Raw genomic sequence first — 24,602 nt, forward strand, 5'->3', positions numbered from 1 at the left:
GGGCACAGAGGGATTGCTCTTGGCAACAGTTGACACAGTTCGCACTCTGCTCAAACCAGTAGCCCTTGGTGCATTTGTTGGTGCTACGTATCCACCTTCATCCTCTGTGCTGCTATGCTGGCTATGCATGCCAACGGGCCAAGGTCGGATCGGTGATCTCATCATCGACCACCTCGTCGTCCATGTCATCCTCCTTCCGTGTTGATATTGGCGACTGGCCAGATGGCAACTGTGTGTCATCACCATCAGCCTCCACCTCTTCACCTAGTATATCACGTGGATGAAAGTGGCTTTCTTCTGGACGTGGGGTTTCAAATATTTGGCCACCTTCAACAGACAATACCCCCTCACGTTCCTCTTCAATGTCGCGCGGTGAGAGACCAGAGGCAATCCATGGAAATGGATCAAACAGACCTTCGGAGTGACCAAGGTTGGGGTCAAATGTTTCCTGTGACTCCTGACCGGGTGATGAACTAGGAACAGGTTGAGAATAGAATGACCCAGCGTTATCTGTATGGACAGTAGACTGTTTTGTCATGGATGATTGGGTGCTGCTAGAACATTTCGTTGAGGCCTTATCAGCCATCCAAGACAGTATCTGCTCTTGTTCTTCTGGCTTCCAGGCCCGTTTATGTTCTAGACTGGGATATTTCGCCAGGAACCTAGATGCATCAACCTTCTTCGATCTCCCAGACTCTGTGCCTTGTTGGGCAACAATGACCCCACATCCACGTCCCTGTCCCTTCACAACAGCCTTTTTAGGAATTTTGGATTTTTCTGCAATAGTTGCAGATGTTCAGATGCAGATACTGGGGAACAAGGAGCAGTTAGTGCTTTGTGGAAGGTAGCACTACAGCCTAGTACTGCTTTGTGTTTTACAAACAGCACCACAGCAGCAGAAAAAAATTGACCTGAGGTTTAAGGTGAGATTACACACCCCAGTAACCACACAAGACAGCGGTGCTGCCACTAAAAAATTGCCCTGAGGTTTAAGGCAAGAATACGCAGCCCAGACACCACACAAGAAAGCGGTGCTGGCTGCGTGTCAGTTGTGCAGTACCATGTGTGCGTACTATTCGCTGTGATTATGTGAACACAGCACGGCAACAGCACAAAAAAACTGCCCTGAGGTTTAAGGCAAGAATACGCACCCCAGACATCACACAAGACAGCGGTGCTGGCTGTGTGTCAGTTGTGTAGTACCGTGCGTGCTATTCGCTGTGAACACGGCACCGCAACAGCACAAAAAAACTGCCCTGAGGTTTAATGCAAGAATACGCAGCCCAGACACCACACAAGAAAGCGGTGCTGGCTGTGTGTCAGTTGTGCAGTACCGTGCGTGCATACTATTCGCTGTGAACACAGCAGTGCAACTGCACAAAAAAACTGCACTGAGGTTTAAGGCAAGAATATGCACCTCAGACACCACAGAAGACAGCGATGCTGGCTGCGTGTCAGTTGTGCAGTACCGTGCATGCGTACTATTCGCTGTGAACACAGCACTGCAACTGCAGAAAAAAACTGCCCTGAGGTGTAAGGCAAGAATATGCACCCCAGACACCACACAAGACAGCGGTGCTGGCTGCGTGTCAGTTGTGCAGTACCATGCGTGCTATTCGCTGTGAACACAGCACCGCAACAGCACAAAAAACCTGCCCTGCAGGGTTAAATGTGACCTAAAAAAAGCTGGGCAAACGGTCACTACTCAGTCCCTGACCTTATGCTTCCAGCTCTGAAAAGAGCTTTTGGGTTTCACAGAGGATTTCTGGCTGATTTGAACCAACAAACACAACTCTCCCTAGCAGCTGCTCACAATCTCCCTACACTAGCTGTGTTCTGCATGCAATGTGCAGAAAATGGCGGCAGCAGGGCTTAGACCCAGGCTATGATGACTCATAGGACGCTGGGCGGCCAGCCAATCATAGTAATGCCGCCCACAACCAAGAAGGGTGCGGCATTACTGTGATTGGCAAATGCCGGGCGGGAGAACCGAATAGCGAGGCGAGTAGTGAAATACCACTACTACTATTTAATATATTTATTGATCATCTAGTGGATGGCTTGCACAGTAAAATATCAGTATTTTCAGATGATACAAAATTATGTAAGGTAGTTAACACAAAGGAGGACAGTTTGCAACTACAGACAGATTTGAGTAAATTGGAGAATTGGGCTGAAAAATGGCAAATGAGGGTTAACACAGATAAGTGTAAGTTTATGCACATGGGAAGGAGAAACAGATGCTACAATTACTTACTAAATGGGAAACTGCTGGGGAAATCAGACATGGAAAAAGACTTAGGCATCTTAGTCCATAAGAAGCTAAATTGGAGTGCCCAGTGTCAGGCAGCTGCCACCAAAGCAAATAGGGTCATGGGATGCATTAGAAGAGGTCTGGGGACACGAGATGAAAACATAATTCTCCCTCTGTACAAATCACTCGTCAGATCACACTTGGAGTATTGTGTGCAATTTTGGACGCCGGTGCTTAAGAAAGACATTACTGAACTTGAAAGGGTTCAAAGGCGGGCTACTAAAATGATAAATGGAGTTGGTTCACTACAATACCCAGAAAGGTTATCAAAATTAGGTCTATTTACTCTAGAAAAGAGAAGACTTAGGGGAGACCTAATATATATGTACAAGTATATCACAGGGCAATACAGTGATCTCTCCAATGAACTGTTTGTACCAAGGACTGTGACAAGAACATTCTCTGTGAGGCTCTGAATTCTCTTCCTGAGGAAGTGGTGATGGCCAACTCACTGAATGAATTTAAGAAAGGAATGGATGTTTTTCTTGGGAGTAACAGTATAGAAGGTTACGAATAACAAAATATTATAGGTAGATGGTTGACCCAGCTTAGGGGAAGGAATTTTTTTCCCTATGGAGAAAATTGGCTTCTACTCTGTGGGTTTTTTGCCTTCCCCAGGATCAGCAATGCAGAACAGCTGCACTAAAAATAGGCTGAACTAGATGGACATAAGGTCTTCCTTCAGCCTTCAAAACTATGTTACTATGTTACTCGCTATTTTCCGAGTACCGTGAGTACCGCAATACTCGCCGAGTACCGACGAATATGCTCGCTCATCCCTAGTGTCAACATGTTATTTTTGCTCATTTTTTTTGCAACCAGGAACCTATTGCACATTGTTCAGTATATAAATGTGGGTTGTTATACAAAGGCCTCCTTCATTACTGCAGAGGTAAGCAGTTATAACAAATAGGAGGTAAATTGCCATCATGCAATGCTGCACACTATGGGAACTGATCTGCCAATATTCACATCTAGTCCTCCAGCACATGTGGTTCTGACCTCTCATGTTATCTGAGTATGGCAGAATAAAAAGGGTTGCTTTGTCTTTCTATAAAGCCTAACAAGGGGGTTTTATATTGTGTTTCCAGGTGACTGAGCAATGCTAGAAACTATATTGTGAATTTAGTCTTATAATAGACAATAGATAAGCAGGTGTAAGCCATGCTAGCCTTATCTAGAGTCATACAGGTTTATGAATTGTGCTAATAAACACCTTGTACAGGAGGACTAGCCTTGGTTTTATATTCCCTACCTAATTTTTAAAGAACATAAGCACAAATATGGTGCATACATATACTAAGGGAAAATATAAAAGAGTTCCCTACCTATTTTTTAAAGAACATAAGCACAAGTATGGCGCATACATATACTAAAGGAAAATATAAAAGACAAATAAGTATTTTTGCATATTTTACAAATGGTTAGTATACAATATTCACCAACTTTCTTACATTGAGATAATCTATCAGCAATTTTAAAATAGTCTAAACAGTAGGAATACGCCAAAACCTACATGCCCAACATTTAGACCTGTCATACTGACTTTTTTCCGTATTCAGGTTCAAACATTTTTTAACTGGCCTAATACATGTTCATAAATATATTGCAGAGTCAGGGTCATCTATAGTAATGCATGTGTGCTGAACACATAAAACTATTGATTAATGGCTCCTATTAGTGATATGAAGGTAGGAAATCACATACAGGCAAATGTATTAAATATGGTCTAAAATTTGAACAGCGTAGAACTAGAAAAAACGGATCCGTCGCCTCAGTTTTTCACAATCTGCAACGGATCCGTTGATCCGTCGAGCCGACGGATTGTGACTGACACCAAAAAACTGATATGTGAAAGGGGCCTTAGCTTTGTAAATCTGTCCCATTGTCTTTGGTTTATAAACTGACTATCTAGTATATTTTCTTTTTTAACAACAGCCTCGAACTTCTCGAGCCATGGCAACTTGATGGATGAACGATTTGTAGGAAAATCAATCTGGTGCAAGTCTAGATAGGTCCACTAGGGTCTACTGCACTGTTATCTTGATAGTATCACGCCATCAGGTTGCTGTAAGTCCCAGATTTAGACACTGGCTTGCAAAAGTATTCACCCCACATTTACGTGTTTAGTTACCTCACAACCTGGAATTTCTCAGTTTTTTTAGGGATTGCATCTGTTCATGTAAAGAACTTGCCTACAACTGTGAACATTTGGTTTTCTTTTTATTGTGTAGCAAACAACAAGTATGACAATATAACTGAAAACTTCAGTCTGCATAACTATTCACTACCCTAAAATCAGTACTTTGTAGCAATTACTGCGGCAAGTCGTTTTGGCTAAGTCTCTATGAACTTTCCACATCTTGCCACTGAGATTTTTGCCCATTCCTCAAGGCAAAACTGCTCCAAGTCCTTCAAGTTAGATGGTTTCTTCTGGTGCATAGCAATCTTCAAGTCTGACCACAGATTCTGAATTGGATTACAGTCTGGGCTTTGACTAGGGTTGCTGCAGCGGTATGCTTTGGGTCGTTGTCTTGTTGGAAGGTGAAAATCCATCCCAGTCTCAAAACACTCACATAGTGAAACAGGTTTTGCTCAAGAATATCCTTATATTTCACACCATCCAACTTCCCCTTGACTGGAACTATTTTCTCTGTAACTGCTGCCAACAAACATTCCCATAGCATAATACTGCCACAACCATGTTTCACTGTGGGGATGGTATTCTTGGGTTGATAATCTGTGTTGGTTTGTGGCCAGACATAGGATATACCTTGGTGGCCATAAAGTTCTATTTTGACCTCATTTGACCACAGCATCTTCCTCAATATATTTGGGGAGTCTCCCATGTCTTTTGGCTTATTTCTGCCCACTCTTCCATAAAGGCCACTTCTATGGAGTATATTGCTTATTGAGGTTGTATAGACAGATGCTTTAGTCTCTGCTTGGGAACTGTGCAGATTTTTCAGGGTTACCTTTGGTCTCTGTGCTGCCTCTCTGATTAAAGCCCTCCTTGCCTGGACTGAAAGTTTTGGTGGGCGGCCCTCACTTGGCAGATTTGTTCTGGTACCATGTTCTTTCCATTTAATGATAATGAATTTGACGGTGCTCATCAGAGATTGGGATATTTTTTATAACCTAACCCTGACTTTTTCTTCTCAACAACTTTATCCCTGACTTGTTTGGTGATCTCCTTTGTCTTCATGATGGTGTTTGGCTAGTGGTGCCTCTTGCTTAATGGTGTTGGAGCCTCTGTGGCTTTTCAGAAAAGGTGTGTATATACTGACAGACCATGTGACACTTAGATTGCACACAGGTAGACTTCCTTCCACTAAGCGTGTGACTTGTGAAGGGAATTGCTTGCACCAAAGATTTTAGAGGCATCAGAGCAAAAGGGGTGAATACATATGCATGTGCCAATTTTTTAGTTATTTAATCCCATAAATGTAATTTATGACTATAATAATGTAACAAAATAGGTAAAAAGCCAAGGGGGTGAATGATTTCACAAGCCACTATATAGCAAATGTCACCACGAAGGCTGCACTGCCTATTCTATCAGCAAAGTGCACCATCCCCCTTCTACTTGAACCAATAAGAAAACACATACTGTAGATAGGTACTCATGTATGTAGCATGACATCGCAGATGACAGCTATCTAAACATACAAATACAAATGAAATAAATGTAAGACCAGACCAAAAGGACCACATGGTATTTTTCTGCTTCCAACCTCATGTTTTTATGACTTTATGTCTGGCTACTTTATTCACATGTGTCATATTTGCTGGATCCTCCCTCATCTCCTGGGAAGGAGTGATATGAAACAATCCCAGCAGTCTGACTTTACACCTTACCCACATGCCCTGCAATAAATAGTTCCCCAAATCCACAACCATTGCTGATCTAACCACTAGACAATAGAAAGTTGCTGGGATATGTAGTGCTAGCCTATAACATATTTGTACAGGATATTGTTTCTACAGTTCTGCAGTTCTGTAACACGATTGTTTTTATGCTTTTTTTGCTATAAAGTATCTACACATAATTATTTTTCCTACTGTATTATGCATTAGCAAGAAAAAGATGTATTCTTTGTCCAAATAGACTGAAATCATATGTGTTCATGAGGTTTGTGCCAACATATTGCAGAGAGTTTGTCACAATAGCAAGTGTGGCCACGTTTATGGGACGTACTCACAGGAACAGATTTTCCATGACATAATTGTAGTCAGAACGACTGCTGTCAGGCAGAAAGCAGGCAGCAAACACAATGATGGCATTAACACCCTCGCCGTAGTAACCTGCCAAGAAAACAGCTTTATTACTAAATATAAATAATAATCATGATCTAAAACATCACCTACGCACGTTAATCACAGCACTCAAGTAACTTATTGATTAGGCTACAAAATGTAGAAAAACACAAACCATTTGTTATCACATTGTACTTAATCTCTCTATATAAGATTGAATGTGTGTGTGTCACCATCCAATCACGAAGCATCTTTCATTTCACCAGCGTTGTTTAAAAGAAGCTGAGCTGTGATTGGTTGCTATGAGCAACAGTTTTCTTTGCAACCAATCACTAAGCATCTTTCATTTCACCAGAGATGTTTAAAAGACGCTAAGCTGTGATTGGTTGCTATGAGCAACAGTTTTCCCAACTCGACAACACCTCAGCAGACACTGACATGGTGGGAGAAATCTAACATCCCTGGGAACATAAGCTCCCAGCCATTGTCTGCCCCCCAGAAAGGAGCAGAGAGCACAGGACAGAAATGAAACCCCCCCTCCCTTGCCCATATACCCAGCACACATCCTCCATCCCATAGGCACATCTTCCCTCTTAAAGGGATCATTGGTATGAAAGTTAGGGCAAATCCATCCAGCGCTTTGGTTTTCACCCCAGGCCTCTCTTAAAGGGATTCCCGGTATGGAATTAGGATCGTTCCACTCAGCGCTGTGGTTCTGACCCCAGGCCCCTCTTAAAGGGATCATTGGTATGGAATTAGGACTGTTCCACTCAGCTCTGTGGTTCTGACCCCAAGGTCTCTTAAAGGGATCATTGGTATTTAAGTTAGGGCAATTACACTAAGCGCTGTGGTTCTGATCCCAGGCCTCTCTTAAAGGGATCTCCGGTATGGGAGTTAGAGCAAATCCCTCAGCGCTCTGATTCTGACCCCAGGCCTCTCTTAAAGGGATCATTGTTATGGAAGTCAGGGCAAATCCATCCAGCACTTTGGTTCTGACGCCAGGCCTCTCTTAAAGGGATCCCGTGTATGGAAGTCAGGGCAATTGCCTTCAAATGCTCTGGTACTGACCCCAGACCTCTACTAAAGGGATTATTGGTATGGAAGTCAGGGCAAATCCATCCAATGTTTTGGTTTTGACCCTAGGCCTCTCTTAAAGGGATCCCCGGTAAGGAAGTTAGGACCGTTCCACTCAGCGCAGTGGTTCTGACCCCAGGGTCTCTTAAAGGGATCAATGGTATGGAAGTTAGGGCAATTCCACTCAGTGCTCTGGTTCTGACCCCAGGCCCCTCTTAAAGGGATCCCCGGTATGGAACTGAGGGCAAATCCACTCTGCGCTCTGATTCTGACCCCAGGCCCCTCTTAAAAGGATCCTCGGTATGGAGGTAAGGACAAATCCACTCTGCTCATTGGCACTGACCCTAGGCCTCTCTTACAGGGATCTCCGGTATGGAAGTTAGGGTAAATCCCTCAGCGCTCTAATTCTCACCACCCCAGGCTTCTATTAAATGGATCACTGGTATGGAAGTCAGGGCAAATCCACTCAGCGCTCTGGTTCTGACACCAGGCCGCTCTTAAAGAGATCCCCGGTATGAAAGTTAGGGCCATTCCACTCAGCATTCTGGTTCTGACCCCAGGCTGATGGGATGATGTGGGATAGTAGGGGTAGTAGTCCAGTGGCTCTGGTTATCGGGATGATGTGGGATATTAGGGGTAGTAGTCCGGTGGCTCTGGCTGACGGGATGATGTGGGATATTAGGGGTAGTAGTCCGGCAGCTGTGACGGGATGATATGGGATATTAGTGGTAGTTGTCCGGTGGCTCTGGCTGATGGGATGATGTGGGATATTAGGGGGAGTAGTCCGGTGGCTCTGGCTGATGTGATGATGTGGGATATTAGGGGTAGTAGTCCGGTGGCTCTGGCTGATGGGATGATGTGGGATATTATGGGTAGTAGTCCGGCGGCTGTGACAGGATGATGTGGGATATTAGTGGTAGTTATCCGGTGGCTATTTTTATTTGCAACCTTTGGTAAAAAATATTCCCAGCTTTATGCGGGATACTAAAGCAGTTGTAGGTATGATGGAATCATTTGAATGGCAACCTACTTATTCTTGGGTCACCTGTGATGTCATCGGTTTATACCCTTCGATACCATTTAATGTAGCAATGGCAAGTTTACATTACTATTTGGAAACCTATAGTAATTATAGAAATGAGATAAAAGATTTTTTGTTGGATGCAGTTACATTTTTATTGGAACATAATTATTTCAGATTTTGTGACAGATATTTTCTCCAAACAAAAGGAGTTAGTATGGGTGCGAAGTTCTCACCATCCCTGGCTAATTTAGTCATGGGAAGATGGGAAGAAAAACACCTATATAATGAACAAAATCCTTTTAAAAATCGCATCATTTGGATGGGGCGTTATATAGATGACCTGTTATTTGTATGGAATGGGGATAAAAAATCATTAGATGATTTCAACGAATATATTAACTGTAATGAATTTAATCTAAAATTTACTTGTATTTATGATAGTCATAAAATAGATTTTTTGGATATCACTCTTTCAGGAAATGCAGAAACTAAGAAAGTAGATATTGCTCCATTTAGGAAACAGACTGCATCAAATACAATTTTACATGCTGATTCATGTCATCCAGCACACACTATCAAAAATATACCAGTGGGAGAGCTAATTAGAATACATAGAAATAGCTCAAATAAGCAGATTTATGAAAGTGAAAAAGTTAAAACATGTCAGAGATTACATGATAGACATTATCCAGATTGGAGTTTAACAAGAGCAATATCAATAGTGGATAATGGGGATAGGAAAAAATTATTGCAAAATAAAAGTAAAAATAAGAATAAAAAATTTTCTAATAGAAACAGTGAACAAAATATTACTTTTAGTACTGAATATACACCACAATATACAGATATAATTAAAATAATAAAGAAATATCTACCTATCCTAAAACAAGACAAAGATTTGGATAAAATTTTAGAAAGAAATAAAATCAGATTTGTCGCTAAAAAAGCGCGTTCGATTCAGTCTATTTTGTCACCTAGTGAATATAACATTGTTGACCAACAAAAATCTCATACTTGGCTTGATTTAAAGGGCTTTTATAAATGTGGAGCTAAAAAATGTAAATGTTGCAGATTTGTAAATAAAACAGAAAAAATAGTTTCAGTAAAAAATGGTAAAGAATATAATATTAATAGTTTTATCAATTGCAATACTACTAATGTAATTTATTCTGTTGTATGTAATAGTTGTAAATTACAATATATTGGATGTACTACGGGCTCTTTGAAAAAAATAATCCGTAGGCATTTATCTGATGCAGTAAAAGAGAATATGATAGGAGGCTCTGCAGTTTCAAGACATTTCTGGTATGAACATAAAGGAAATTTGAATGATTTGTCCTTTTATGGTTTAGAGAAAGTAAAGAAATCCTTACGGGGAGGTAATAATAGAAGGACTTTATTAAATCGTGAAAGTTATTGGATTTTTACACTGGAAAGCCGTATACCTAATGGACTGAATAATAGGTTAGATTTAATCAGTCAATTCTAAATGGCAGGTTTTCCAGTGGTAAATATACATATATATAAAAACACTTGAATTTTCCTTCCTTTTTCCTCTTTTTTTTTAAATTTTTTTTTTTTTTTGGGGGGGTTTTTATAAAAAAAATTTTTTTTTGTTTTTTTTTGTTTTTTGTTTTTTGTTCATATGGTAAATTTTGTGATATCTAAGAATAAATATAAGATGTGAATAATAATGTATTAGATAAAAATAAGGGCACTTTGCAGCGATATGCTTTAAATATGTAGTACATTTTGTATTTAACAAAGTTTTATCCCTGTGTAAGGGTATACACCCTATTTTAATTAAGCCAAATTTTGTAATTGGATCAAGTTCCTGGAAGCAGGGTATATTACTATCTTGAACACTGCTCACACTTAAGACCTAGAAGAAGACCTAGTAAGGTCGAAACGCGTAGTCTGCACGCATAAAGCAGCAGTGTGCCCTTTTTTTCTTCTGACCCCCTGTATATATTTGGGTTTCTGCCACATGGAACTATTTTAAAAGACAAAAATAAAATGGATTTTATGGCCAAGTAGGAAGCATCTGCTGGAATTATTTGCTGGTTTTTGCTTTTAGTAGGGGTAGTAGTCCAGTGGCTCTGGCTATCGGGATGATGTGGGATATTAGGGGTAGTAGTCCGGTGGCTCTGGCTGACGGGATGATGTGGGATATTAGGGTAGTAGTCCGGCGGCTGTGACGGGATGATATGGGATATTAGTGGTAGTTGTCCGGTGGCTATGGCTCTGACGGGATGATGTGGGATATTAGGGGTAGTAGTCCGGTGGCTCTGGCTGATGTGATGATGTGGGATATTAGGGGTAGTAGTCCGGTGGCTCTGGCTGACGGGATGATGTGGGATATTATGGGTAGTAGTCCGGCGGCTGTGACAGGATGATGTGGGATATTAGTGGTAGTTATCCAGTGGCTATTGCTGATGGGATGATGTGGGATATTAGGGGTAGTAGTCCGGTGGCTTTGACGGGATGATATGGGATATTAGTTGTCCGGTGGCTCTAGCTGATGGGACGATGTGGGATATTAGGGGTAGTAGTCCGGTGGCTCTGGCTGATGGGACGAAGTGGGATATTAAGGGTAGTAGTCCGGTAGCTCTGGCTGATGAGATGATGTGGGATATATATATATTCATTATAATTTGTTATAACTAACCGTAGATATTTACTATGCCCGGGCAGCGCCGGGCTCTTCAGCTAGTGTTATATATTGTACGTGTCCCTGATATTTCTCCAAAGGTTGATGCAGGCACACTTGTTTTTCTTTTACCGGGTGCACAGACTTGGGGCTTAGGCCTCGTTCACACTACCGTATAACAAGGCCGAGTGCTATGTGATGTTTTATCGGATAGCACTCAGCCCAGTGTTATACTATGGGGCAGCTCAGATCACCGATTATTGTCTCAAGCCGATTCAGCATGCTGCGATTAGCAGCAAGACTCGGCTCTCACGCATCCATACAAGTCTATGGGTGTGTGTGAAACATCGGACTGCACTCGGATGTCATCCCAGTGCAGTCCAGTATACGATTCTACGATCCTTGCTCCACCTGTTTTTAACATATGAGAAATAAAAGTAAGGTATGACATCCATATGCTATCAGGTTTTTTTTCCATGGAGCCATTGACTTGACTTTCATTGAGAGTTTGATCTGCAACATGGATGAAAGTAGGATGTCTGGGTTTTTTTTTTGCGGACAATCGGTCCATAAAAAAGGACATATGAAAAGTCATATTCATTGGAAACGTTCAGTGATCTAGCCGTAAAAATAACGGATAGCACACATACCAAAAAAAACTGATGTATGAAGTCGGCCTAACTCTTAGAATTGTGCTGGTATAAGATGTGTTAAATCTATTAGGAAGAAGTATGGCAGCAAATCATACAAGAATAACCGTCTGCTCCCTTAGTGGGACTTAAAGGGATATTGCCATCTCCAATATCCTATCCTAATATGTAGTAGGAGTAATAATAATATTAGCAAATACCACAGATTAGAAATGTAGTATAGTTTTTCTGATACACTATGTCTCTTTCTGATTCCCAGGCATTGCAGAACCTTAGGTAACCATGGTTACCACCCCTAGAAACTAGCTGACACTATATCAGTGGACGTAACCATGGATACCTAAGTGCCTGCAATGCCTGTACATGAGGAAAGAGACATCGCAAATCAGAAAAAGTATACTGCATTTCTAATCGGAGGTATTTGCTAATATAATAATTGCACCTAACCAAATGCATGTTGGGATAGGATCTTGGAGATGGAAATATTCATTTAAGGGGAAACTGTCATCTTAAATAATTGAAGACATAGAGTTAAACTGCAGGTTAATAGCGTTCCAATGTTGTTCGGTTGCATTACTGAAAATGAACTTTATTCCTCCCAGGTTTTGCTGGCTTTCAGTCACAGAGGCGTGCACCGAGCAGATACAGTTAGTGCTCAGTATACTGTGAAAGGCTGTAAGTCCCAGCACATTGACTGACCTTTCACTCTGCAGCACATCTGTGCACAGCGGGCTGTCAATCCAATTGCTGCGTATACTTACTGCCCCCATTCCTTGTATATTGATTAGTGATTGAAGTTGCCCGGCACGCCTCTGTGCTAGAAAGCCGTCGTCTCCTCATGAAAATAAAATTAATTTCCTACCGTTAGCGCATTTTCAGTAAGGTGGTCCAACAACACTGGAGCACTATTAACATTCATATTAACCATATACAGTGGGTACGGAAAGTATTCAGACCCCTTTAAATTTTTCACTCTTCGTTTCATTGCAGCCATTTGGTAAATTCAAAAAAGTTCATTTTTTTCTCATTAATGTACACTCTGCACCCCATCTTGGACTGAAAAAAACCCCTGAAATTTAGAAATGAATTGCCGGCTATTCAAAGAACAACGGGGTGTAAAAATTGGACAGCACTCGCATGGTCCGAGTGCTGTGCGATTTGCCGGCTTTTCTTCTATCTATGCAACTAAACTAAACGCTGGGTTCAGCGTGGTATTGATTCCTGAGATGGGCTAAGTCATTACACTTAATAGAACGCACAGGTGTACCTATATACAATTAAATGTTCCTATCACTGTATTTGTATTGTCTGCACTATTGAATGCACTATTGCACTTTATATGCATATTGTATGTTATATTTATTATGTATTGTCACTGTCAGTTGAATACCATGTATATTTCATGAGATGTTCCTTAATTGTTTTATATACACATCTAATATGTAAATGAATACTTTCCGTATCCACCGTATCTGCAGGTCAATAGCATTTTGGGCATATGACAGCATCTCTTTAAGTTAATAGCGTTAAGGAACATAACAGGTTCCAGTTAAATAAAAAGTAGAAAAAAAGAGTTTAAAATGTTTAAAGGAAATGTTAGAAAGGTATAAAGCAAAATAAAAATCACCAATAAAATTACTTTATTAAATCACAAAATAAATAAAAAAACACCTGAAAAGATCCTGAACTAGATAATTACTTATCCAGCATAGCAAAAAACACACACATGGCCGTAAAAACAAAACAAAACAATGACTAGTAAATGCTCAGTAAATATTGTTTATTAGATAATTTACACAATTTGCCAACATACTTAGCAATAGCAAGGCATGTGCACACAAGGAACCACTAAATAAATTGATGGAATGGTCTGCGAGCGTCATGACGCATTTGGAAAGCCCTTGATATGCCTAACCAGTAGAAAGTTTACCACCTGATATAACTAGTTTAACACAAGAAGTATGTATGCGTCTGGGCAAATGAACCCCTTTCCGACATTGGGCGTAAATTTACGCCCACGTCGGACTCTCTCCCTTTGATGTGGGTTCCGGCGGTGAGCCCACATCTTTCCCTGCACATGTCAACTGTTTTGAACAGTTGACATGTGCCCGAAGCAGTCGCGGGTGGAATTCCCATCCACCAGCGCCTATTAACCCGTCAAATGACAGCGGCATTTAACGATCGCGCCAGAAATCCGACCATCGGTGACCACCGCACGTGATTGCAGGTCACCGTTGGGTCGGCATGACAACCAGAGGTCCCCTGGAGACATCTATGGTTGTCACTGCCAGATTGCTATGATCGTCGACCGGTGTATGTAGCAGAGCCAATCAGGTTATGACAGCTTATAGTCTCCCATGGAGACTATTGAACCATGCCAAAAGTGAAAAAAAAGTTTAAAAAAGAAAAAGATATACATACACAGTATATAACAGTTCAAATCACCTCCCTTTCGCCCCATTCAAAATAAAACAATAAAAAAAATCAAACATACACATTTGGTATCGCCATGGTCAGAATCACCCGCTCTATCAATAAAAAAGGATTAACCTGATCGCTGAATCGCATAGTGAGAAAAAAGTCAAAATGCCAGAATTACTTTTTTTGGTCGCTGCAACATTGTATTAAAATGCAATAATGGGCGAGCAAAAGATCGCATCTGCACCAAAATGGTATCATTAAAAACTTTAGCTCGGTGCGCAAAAAATAACCCCTCACCCAACCCGAGATCACAAAAAATGGAGACGCTACGGGTATCGGAAAATGACGCGATATTTTTTTTCAACAAAGTTTGGAATTTTTTTCACCACTTAGATAAAAAGAACCTAAACATGTTTGGTGTCTATGAACTCGTAATGACCTGGAGAATTATAATGGCAGGTCAGTTTTAGCATTTAATGAACATAGTAAAAAAGCAAAACAAAAAACAACTGTGGGGTTAAAACCAATGGTGTTGTTCAAAAGTACAACTTGTCCTGAAAAAAACAAGCCCCCACATGGCCATATTGACGGAAAAATAAAAAAATAATGGCTCTAGGAAGAAGGCGAGCAAAAAACGAAAACTCAAAACCGAAAATACCTCTGGTCACAAAGGGGTTAAACATTGACAAAACCACGGCCCAGATGGCATTCATCCACAGATACTGAAGGAATTGAGCTCAAAAATTGACAGACCACTGTATCTCATATTCTTAGACTCTCTTGTAACAGGGGTGGTGTCACGGGATTGGAGGGTGGCTGATGTGGTACTGATATTTAAGAAACGTAAGAAAGTGAAACCAGGCAACTACCGTCCGGTAAGCTGGGTATCAGTAGTGTGCAAAGTGTTTGAGATGAGCAGTAGAGATACTTTATATTATAGAGAATAATATGATAACTGACAACCAGCATGGACTCATGAAGAATAAGTCATGTCTAACTAACATGTTGGGTTGCTGTGACGAGGTAAATGCAAATCTGGATGTTGGTAATGCAGCTAATATGATTTATCTGGACTTTGCAAAGGCATTTAATACAGTTCTACATAACAATCTTATACAGGAGCTACAGAAGCAAGGACTGGGGGAAACTATATGCAGATGAGTAAGGAATTAGCTAAATGACAGGAAACAAAGAGTCGTCATAAATGGTGTGTTCTCTAAATGGGATATAGTCAGCAGTGGGGTACCGCAGGGATCTGTGCTAGGCCCTGATTCCTTTTAACCTCTTATTAATGACCTTGTGCATGAGATTGAGAGTAAAGTGTTAGTCTTTGCTGATGACACCAAACTGTATAGAATATTAAAATCTGACCTTGACATTGCAATATTGCAAAACGATCTGGATAAGATGACTTAATGGACAAACACTTGGCAAATGAGGTTTCATGTAGATAAATGTAGAGTAATGCACCTAGGACGGAGTAATCCCATTGCTGCATATAAATAAATGGGAGTATACTCGAGACTACAGAACAGGAGAAGGACTTGGGTATTCTGGTTACAAGTAAGCTGAGCAGCAGTACTCAATGTCAAGCAGCAGCTGCAAAAGCAAACAAGATTTTAGGAGGTATAAAAAGAGAGATAAAATCCCGCTATCCCAATGTATTGTTAGCCCTTTATAAATCACTGATGAGGCTGTTAAGGATGTAAAATATTTATTAAGATTTGTAGACAATTAAAAATGGCGTTGCACCAAGTCACCTCACGTTGCTCAAAGATCAAACAAATTATTAATAAACTTTATTGCTGTGAGGGTATGGTGTTTGCAGGTATGCAGGATGCAGTGACGAGTCGGGAGACAATTAAGTGTTTTCTATATTAATGTTTATAAGACTAGTGGGAAATTTCCTCAGTCCCGACCTGATCACCAAAAGGGGTAACATGGGTTGCCCTCACAGGGGTTCTATACAAGCACACACAAACTGGTAGAACACGACTACTTCCGGCATCAGCCAGTCACTATAGGGCCGGGGTATGGCTGACTACGGGTCCTTAATTATAAAGTCAACTTAGCCGTCCAGACGTCCCTCGCCATTCGGGTTGGTGGTCTTTCGGCGTAGTAGTTGCTGGGCCCAGTTGCTGAGGCGATGACGAAGTCTTCGCGCACTCCGGCGCGCTGATGACACTGGAGCCCCACAGGCTCCGGCGGAGTCCTTGGACGGTTGGGTCACAGCCCCTGGCCTGGGGCAAGCGGCAGTGATGTGTGGTGGCGAATGACAGGCCACCTGCACAGCTAACGGCTGCGATGGGGGGTCCGCGGTCAGCAGAGGCCCGGCCCCTGCTGTGGACCGAAGCGGAACAGTGGTGGCCGCCGGCGGTACTGTACTTGTCGCGGCCACTGGTGAGAACAGGGCGGCTGCAGGTGGTAGGGAACTATCAGGATCCTGTCAGCGCCGGCAGACTGCTGCTGCTGAACAGGATAACTCACCCAGACTACGGGGGGACCCAGGGTCCGATACTGCAGGGAAAATTCTGACACCAGGACCTGCGACACTGAAAGTAGTTTAGCAGCACCAGGTCCTATGATCATGTGACCACAGGGGGCGTGTCTTAGCGTCCTGCTGCTGGAGATGGCAATAGAGTTCTATAACAGGAATCCTGGAGTACAGGCTGGGGAAACTCATATCAGACAAACGGAGGGTCATTCACAGAGAAGGCGGCACGGTGCCAGAGGGACAAGCAGAGATTAGTTAAAATGTAAGCAATGAATCATGCACAGAGATAGCAACGCAGTACAAGGGAGGCAGTCAGAGAGTAGTCAGGTCCAAAGCAAAAGAGTCATACACGGGAATATCAGAGCAGTACAAAAGGAACAGGCAGAACTCGTAACAGGGACAGAACCGGATCAAAACCAAGCAAGCACAAAGTATCAAAGTCACAAACCACACTAGGGTCACACACTCAGCCAAGGGTCTGAGTATAAGCGACAAGGAGTGAGCCCACAATGAGGCTATAAAAAGCCTCCCATAGTCTCAGAGTGAGGCTGTCCAGATTAACCTCTGAACTACCTGATCACACAAACACAGCAGATCATGACAGGAACATGCCGCAGCCGCGGGCTGGGGCGAGATGGCAGCGGCCGCGGGTGACCGCGTGTAGGCCGCAGCCGTGGGCTGAGGGGAGGTGGCAACGGCCGCGGGTTGAACTGAGGCCGAGTGGCCACGGGATGGAGCGGGGTAGCAAGTTCCGGATAATTGCCTCAGTACCGTCCTTCTGGAGTCCTCGGTGAGCGTCCTTCCCGGCACTGGTGAGTCGCTCCCGCTTTCAGCCGCTCCCACGGTCTCCTGCTGTTTCTGTGCCGGTCTGCTGACTCATCGTCCCGGGAATTCCCCACCTCTTTTGAACTGGTCCTTCCCCCAGCACATCTGTCTGTCACAACGGTCCGTCCCTGAATTCTGCCCCAAGGGACAGTTTCCCCCGGAACCAAGATGACGGCTCCCCTGGTTCCGGCCCGGACACTCGACGGGGGCCGTTCCTCCCACAAGGGAAAAATAGGATAATAAAAGATAGCTGACCATATTGATTGACTTTGAAGATTATGTGCAAGACGGAGGTCAGCTTGACTTAAAAGGAACCTGTCGGTAACTTACTGACAGTGTCAGTTCAGCACAGTTATACTGATTAAAATGATACCTTGTGTAATGACACCAATGGTGTCACTGGTGCAGCCTAGGAGGCTCTATCAGGGGGCAGGGGTACGAGCGCAGGGAGTGAAGGAACAAGGCAAGCCGTGTGCAAGGACCAGAGACTAGCAGTGAGCACAGGACCTGGAACTAAGCAGTCACGTGATAACAGGGAGGTGGAGTCACCGTGCGTGCGGCCAGGGAAGACAGCACAGAGCACGGAGTGCAGGGCAAAGAACAAAAACGTAGTCAAAGAAGTGACGGATGTCAAAAACCAGACGGGAGCGTGGTACCTAGGGATAAGACTGAGAGTAAACCTGGATGAGCCAATTGGTCAGATAACCAGGAAAGACAGGGCAGTACAAACGCAGGATACAGAGGAAAAAGTAAAGGGACAAACAGGGTCATACACAGCCAAGTACACAAGCATAGAGGCACAACGATTAAGGACGAGTAACCTGGGTCAGCAACCACAAACCGAGTATACGGAAATATCACCCAGGAGCTACCAACATTAAATAGCCGCCCCAGAACCAAAGAGAGGCGAGCTAGAATTAACCCTGACCTGACCAGGATGGAGGCGGAACCATTTGGCCCCGGACAATTGATTACACAAATCGGGAATGAGTGGGAGGGGATATGTATTTCTTACAGTAATCTTGTTAAGTTCCCGAAAGTCAAGGCATGGGCAGAGACCACCATCATTTTTGTTTGCAAAAAAGAACCCTCCAGCAACAGGAGACACGGAAGGGTGGATATGCCCCTTGCGGAGACTCTGAGATAAAATATGTACTACTTCATGGCGGCCCAGAAGAAGACCAGAAAGGTTAAACAATCGGGCTTTTGGCAATTTCGCCACAGGAATCAGGTCGATGGCACAATCCAAAGGGCGGTGCGGTGGTAACCACTCGGCCTGACTTTTATAAAATGTATTATTGGCACATAAAACATGCGATTATTGCCTGCAGAAGGTTTTTTTTTTTTTAAGTATGTAGAGATATTCATTATGCAAACTAGGGGACAGGTCAGTGAGGGATTAGTGACCTGTCAGCAGTCTGCATTATGAATATCTAATTAGAGCACCACATGTAGACCCCCCCACAGGCCCGCCCCAGGGCGCGAGCATATCATTAACTACAAACTGAAATTAAAGATTAAAGAACAACCATAAGACTATTTCATCAACCAAGGTATCATTTTTATCAGTATAACGACACCGACCTGACACTGTGTGTAGGTTACTGTCCACAATCCTGCTGAAAGGTTTCCTTTAATTGATTAAACATTAGAGTAATTATGGGATGTAGCAATAAGGTAATGTGTAGCAAAGTCCCTGATTTTTTCCTATAAAATGTTATGCACTCCAATCAATAAAGCAGAACTCATTTGAGACACGACTCACTGTCCATGCCTTCTGACTTCTCCAGCCGTATAAATCCTATATACAATTTGGAGGCAGACAACTGAGACGAGAACACATGCATTTCGTGTGCCCTAACAAGGCCACATCTAGAATATGGGATCCAGTTTTGGGCTCCACATTTTAAAAAGGATATTCAGAAGTTAGTGTGAGTTCAAAGGCGGGCAACTAGATTATTAGAAGGAATGGAAGGCCACTCATATGATGAAAGGTTGGGCTTGTTTAGCTTAGAAAAAAAAAACCTCAGAGGAGATCTCATTTACATGTATAAATACGGTATGTCTGTGGTCAGTACAGAGGACTGGCACATGGCTTATTCCTTCCAAAGACCATACTGAGGCTAAGGGGGCACTCATTACTGTTGGAACAAAGGTGATCCCAAAAGCTAAATAGGAAAGGGTTCTTTACAGTTAGAGCAGTCAGACTGTGGAATGCCCTACCACAAGAAGTAGTAATGGCAGACACTATAACAATTTTTAAAAAGGGCTGGACGATTTCCTTGATACACATAACATTGCAGGTTATAGTTAATTTAGTGACAAAATGTATAATTGGTGGAGAAAAGTTGAAATTGATGGATCTAGGTCTTTTTTCTACCTATGTAACTATGTAAGCTTTGTTTGGAGAATTGCAAATATGACAGCTTAGTGACCATACATTTTGTTCCCATAAAGTGTAGAGCCTTCCATATATGGTGCCCAGCTTGTGCTTCTGGTCACACGCACCCCATAAACTGTTAAGTGCTCTCTCCCCACTACAATAATGCCCAACGAGTGGCCGCTTACTGTGGTTTAGGTACAGTGGGGCCCAGGAAGGTGGCATTTCAATTTTTCAGTGCAGAATTCACTGGATTTTATTTGAGGGGGGGCGGGAGCCATGTCACTTTTACAGAGTCTTTGTTCTACCAGTAACGCAGGAACCCCCTATAGTTCCAATGACAGATGATGGACCTGAGTGGGGGCTGGTTTTGTGTGGGACAAACTAGCATTTTTATTGGTAACATTTTGGTGTACATAATATTTGTTTATCGCTTCACATGACCTCAGGGTTCCATGGTAACTATCGGCACACGTGATTCTCATCCCAGGCACTGACACCTGCTGGCATACTGGCCAGCACTCCCCAAAGGAGAGTGTTCCAGCAGCTAATCCATGCGGCCCAGGTCAGAGAAACCTCTAGTGACAGGAAGGTGTTGGGAAAATTGATTGTTCCAGCTTCAGCCAATCTTGTTCTGCCACCAGGCCAAACTGTGCTTACTCTGCCCGTCAGGGCTTTTACCCCTCTGGAAGGAGTCGAGATACAGATAAAGCCAGCTATTATGGAGCAATTACCTCCAGGACTCCTTGTTGCGCGGACGTTAGCTACTGTACACGACGGGACGGTCCCAGTGCGATGTGTTAATTTGGGAGAAGATAACATCACGCTTCCACCCAGGAGTGAAGTAGCGCAAATTCTGGGCATCCCGGAAGTACTGATACCACCACAGGCCGTACAATTGACGATGAAACAGGGAGATCCTAGGACTGTGGCTGTAGACACGTCTTCGGTACCAGAACCTCAGCACCTGCGGGAGGGGTGGCGCATACTGCAACAAATGTGGGCCGAATTGACAGAACTTGCACCGCAATAGGTCCAGCAGATAGAAGCTCTATTAAGACGATATCAGGACGTGTTTGCACATCATGAGGACGATTTCAGCAGCACTACAGCAATTACCCACGGGATTTCAACTGGAAATGCCGCACCTATAAGAAAATGATACCGACAAATTCCACCGCAAATGTACCAAGAGGTAAAAGGGATGCTGAAACAGATGCTACAGGGTTGTGTCATTTGAGAGAGTCAGAGCCCGTGGGCTGCTCCCATCATGCTGGTACGGAAGAAGGATGGAACTTTACGTTTTCGTGTGGACTATCTGTTCTGTCCCCACATGAGGCGAATGGAGGTGTAGTTGATTGGGGTTGGAAGAGATTCCTACCTTCTGTTTCCTCAATGCAGAGCAGACAGGACCATTGTTGCTGTTTTGCTGTTCATGCGTCCGGAGAGATGATACACATCAGATATTGTGAAGACCAGACTTGTTTATTGGAAATCTGAACATACAGCGTATGATTGGTAATGCAGTACTTCTCCAGAAATGCAGGAATAACGACCAAGGTGGTACAGCAAGATGCAGCAAGGTGAGCAACGGATTTGTATGTGGTCAAAAAACTGATTCCTTTCACAGCCTGGTAAGCGTGTCTCTCCCAGGAGAAAATGAAACGAGTAATGGCCACCGGCAGGAAGAGAAGGACTGACCTGACATGGAAGTGGAAGGCATGTACTAGTATTAATTAGTTGCAGTCTGCTATACAGAAAAAGGACAGCAGGTGGCAGCAGACCAAATGCAAAACTGAACACAAAGAATGGTAACATAACACAATCTATATAAGCATATAATCATAACTTTAGATGGAACAGCACACTATCATAAACTGAATGCTTGCACTGTATGAGATTTATATCCACTACCAAGGATTGAGGAATCATTGTCTGCCCTCCGGAGTGCAAAATTCTTCTCGACATTGGATTTAGCCAGTGGCTATTGGCAAATACCGATGTCCGATCATGACTGAGGAAAGATGGCCTATATATTGCCTATGGGTCTGTACAAATTCAACTGGATGCCGTTTGGTCTGGCTAACGCTCCTGGTACTTTCCAGTGACTGATGGAGAGTGTTTAGGCAACTTGAACTTTGAGGCCACTCTCATCTATCTAGACGATATCATTGTGTATGTTACCTCGTTTGAGGAACATCTCCAGAGACTGGAACAGGTGTGGAGCCATCTTCAGAGACACGGTTTGAAGGTTAAGCCTCAGAAGTGTCATATGTTTCGCACCCAAATTGGGTACTTAGAACATGTCATCTCTGCTGAGGGGGTGAGACCGTCCCATGAGAAGATTGCTGTGGTACGGGATTGGCCTACCTCGAAGACTGTGAAAGAAGTACGGGCCTTCTTGGGGCTTATCGGCAATTCGTAAAAAACTTTACTTGCATTGTGAACCTGCTGTTGGAACTGTTGAGAGGGGTGCTATCTGGCACAAAAAAACAGGACTATTCTGTGCGGAGATCGCAAGGAGAAAGCGTTTCGAGCTCTGAAAGTGGCTTTGACTGAAGCGCCAGTATTAGCCTATGCCGACTTCTCTCAATCATTTATTCTCCACACTGATGGAAGCCTGCATGGACTCAGAGCTGTGTTGTCCCAGATCCAAGAAGGAAAAGAGGGAGTAATCGCCTACGCGAGTCAGTCTCTCCATGACTCTGAAAGGAATCCAGACAATTACAGTTCATTCAAACTGGAGCTGTTGGCATTAGTGTGGGCCATGACGGAAAAGTTTGCGGAATACTTGTCTGGCTCTGAAGTCCTGGTGCGCACCAACAGTAACCCTTTGGCACATCTGGAAAATGCGAAACTAGGGGCTCTGAAGCAGTGTTGGGTGGCTCAGGTGGCAAAGTATCGATATAAAATCGCCTACAAGAGGGGAGCTGAGAATACTCATGCAGAAGCCTTATCCAGAGTGACACACGAGAAACCTGGGCCCAATAGAGATGAAGAACTAGAGGCTGAAGAGGTCCCTGAGTTCTGGGATACTACCAGGACATTGGCAGCTACACAGGAGCTGGTACAGGCCGGGTCCCAAGAATGCATCCTAGGACGGTCCCGTGACAAGTGGGTCCGGTTGCAGCAGGAAGATGGGGAACTCGCTCAAATGAGACAATGGGTAATGCTAAAAAAAAACTTCCCAGTCAGAGAGAGAGACAGTACTTCTCCAGAAATGCAGGTATAACGACCAAGGTGGTACAGCAAGATGCAGCAAGGTGAGCAATGGATTTGTATGTGGTCAAAAAACTGATGCCTTTCACAGCCTGGTAAGCGTGTCTCTCCCAGGAGAAAATGAAACGAGTAATGGCCACCGGCAGGAAGAGAAGGACTGACCTGACCTGGAAGTGGAAGGCATGTACTAGAATTAATTAGTTGCAGTCTGCTATACAGAAAAAGGACAGCAGGTGGCAGCAGACCAAATGCAAAACTGAACACAAAGAATGGTAACATAACACAATCTATATAAGCATATAATCATAACTTTAGATGGAACAGCACACTATCATAAACTGAATGCTTGCACTGTACGAGATTTATATCCACTACCAAGGATTGAGGAATCATTGTCTGCCCTCCGGAGTGCAAAATTCTTCTCGACATTGGATTTAGCCAGTGGCTATTGACAAATACCGATGTCCGAGCATGACTGAGGAAAGATGGCCTATATATTGCCTATGGGTCTGTACGAATTCAACTGGATGCCGTTTGGTCTGGCTAACGCTCCTGGTACTTTCCAGTGACTGATGGAGAGTGTTTAGGCGACTTGAACTTTGAGGCCACTCTCATCTATCTAGACGATATTATTGTGTATGTCGTCTCGTTCGAGGAACATCTCCAGAGACTGGAACAGGTGTGGAGCCATCTTCAGAGACACGGTTTGAAGGATAAGCCTCAGAAGTGTCATATGTTCCGCACCCAAATTGAGTACTTAGGACATGTCATCTCTGCTGAGGGGGTGAGACCGTCCCATGAGAAGATTGCAGTGGTGCGGGATTGGCCTACCTCGAAGACTGTGAAAGAAGTACGGGCCTTCTTGGGGCTTATCGGCAATTCGTAAAAAACTTTACTCGCATTGTGAACCTGCTGTTGGAACTGTTGAGAGGGGTGCCATCTGGCACAAAAAAACAGGACTATTCTGTGCGGAGATCGCAAGGAGAAAGCGTTTCGAGCTCTGAAAGTGGCTTTGACTGAAGCGCCAGTATTAGCCTATGCCGACTTCTCTCAATCATTTATTCTCCACAATGATGGAAGCCTGCATGGACTCAGAGCTGTGTTGTCCCAGATCCAAGAAGGAAAAGAGCGAGTAATCGCCTACGTTAGTCAGTCCCTCCATGACTCTGAAAGGAATCCAGACAATTACAGTTCATTCAAACTGGAGCTGTTGGCATTAGTGTGGGCCATGACAGAAAAGTTTGCGGAATACTTGTCTGGCTCTGAAGTCCTGGTGCGCACCAACAATAACCCT

General features: G+C 43.3%; 1 protein-coding gene across 11 annotated transcripts in view; it reads right to left on the reverse strand.

Moving 5' to 3' along the window:
- The window catches only part of PRUNE2 (prune homolog 2 with BCH domain), a 289,573-nt gene that overhangs the window by 52,606 nt on the left and 212,365 nt on the right, over nucleotides 1–24,602 (reverse strand). For all 11 annotated transcript variants that reach the window (XR_012220026.1, XR_012220025.1, XM_073543795.1 and 8 more), the window contains one exon: nucleotides 6,517–6,619. Coding sequence is in view for 9 of the 11 variants with exons in the window: in XM_073543795.1 (XP_073399896.1) it covers nucleotides 6,517–6,619 (103 nt within the window). In the remaining 2 variants the exon portion in view is untranslated. The remainder of the gene's footprint in view (nucleotides 1–6,516; nucleotides 6,620–24,602) is intronic.

Source organism: Dendrobates tinctorius, unplaced genomic scaffold, assembly GCF_039654945.1.
Source record: "Dendrobates tinctorius isolate UK_male_01 unplaced genomic scaffold, ASM3965494v1 ptg000134l, whole genome shotgun sequence".
NCBI classification, from domain to species: Eukaryota; Metazoa; Chordata; class Amphibia; order Anura; family Dendrobatidae; genus Dendrobates; species Dendrobates tinctorius.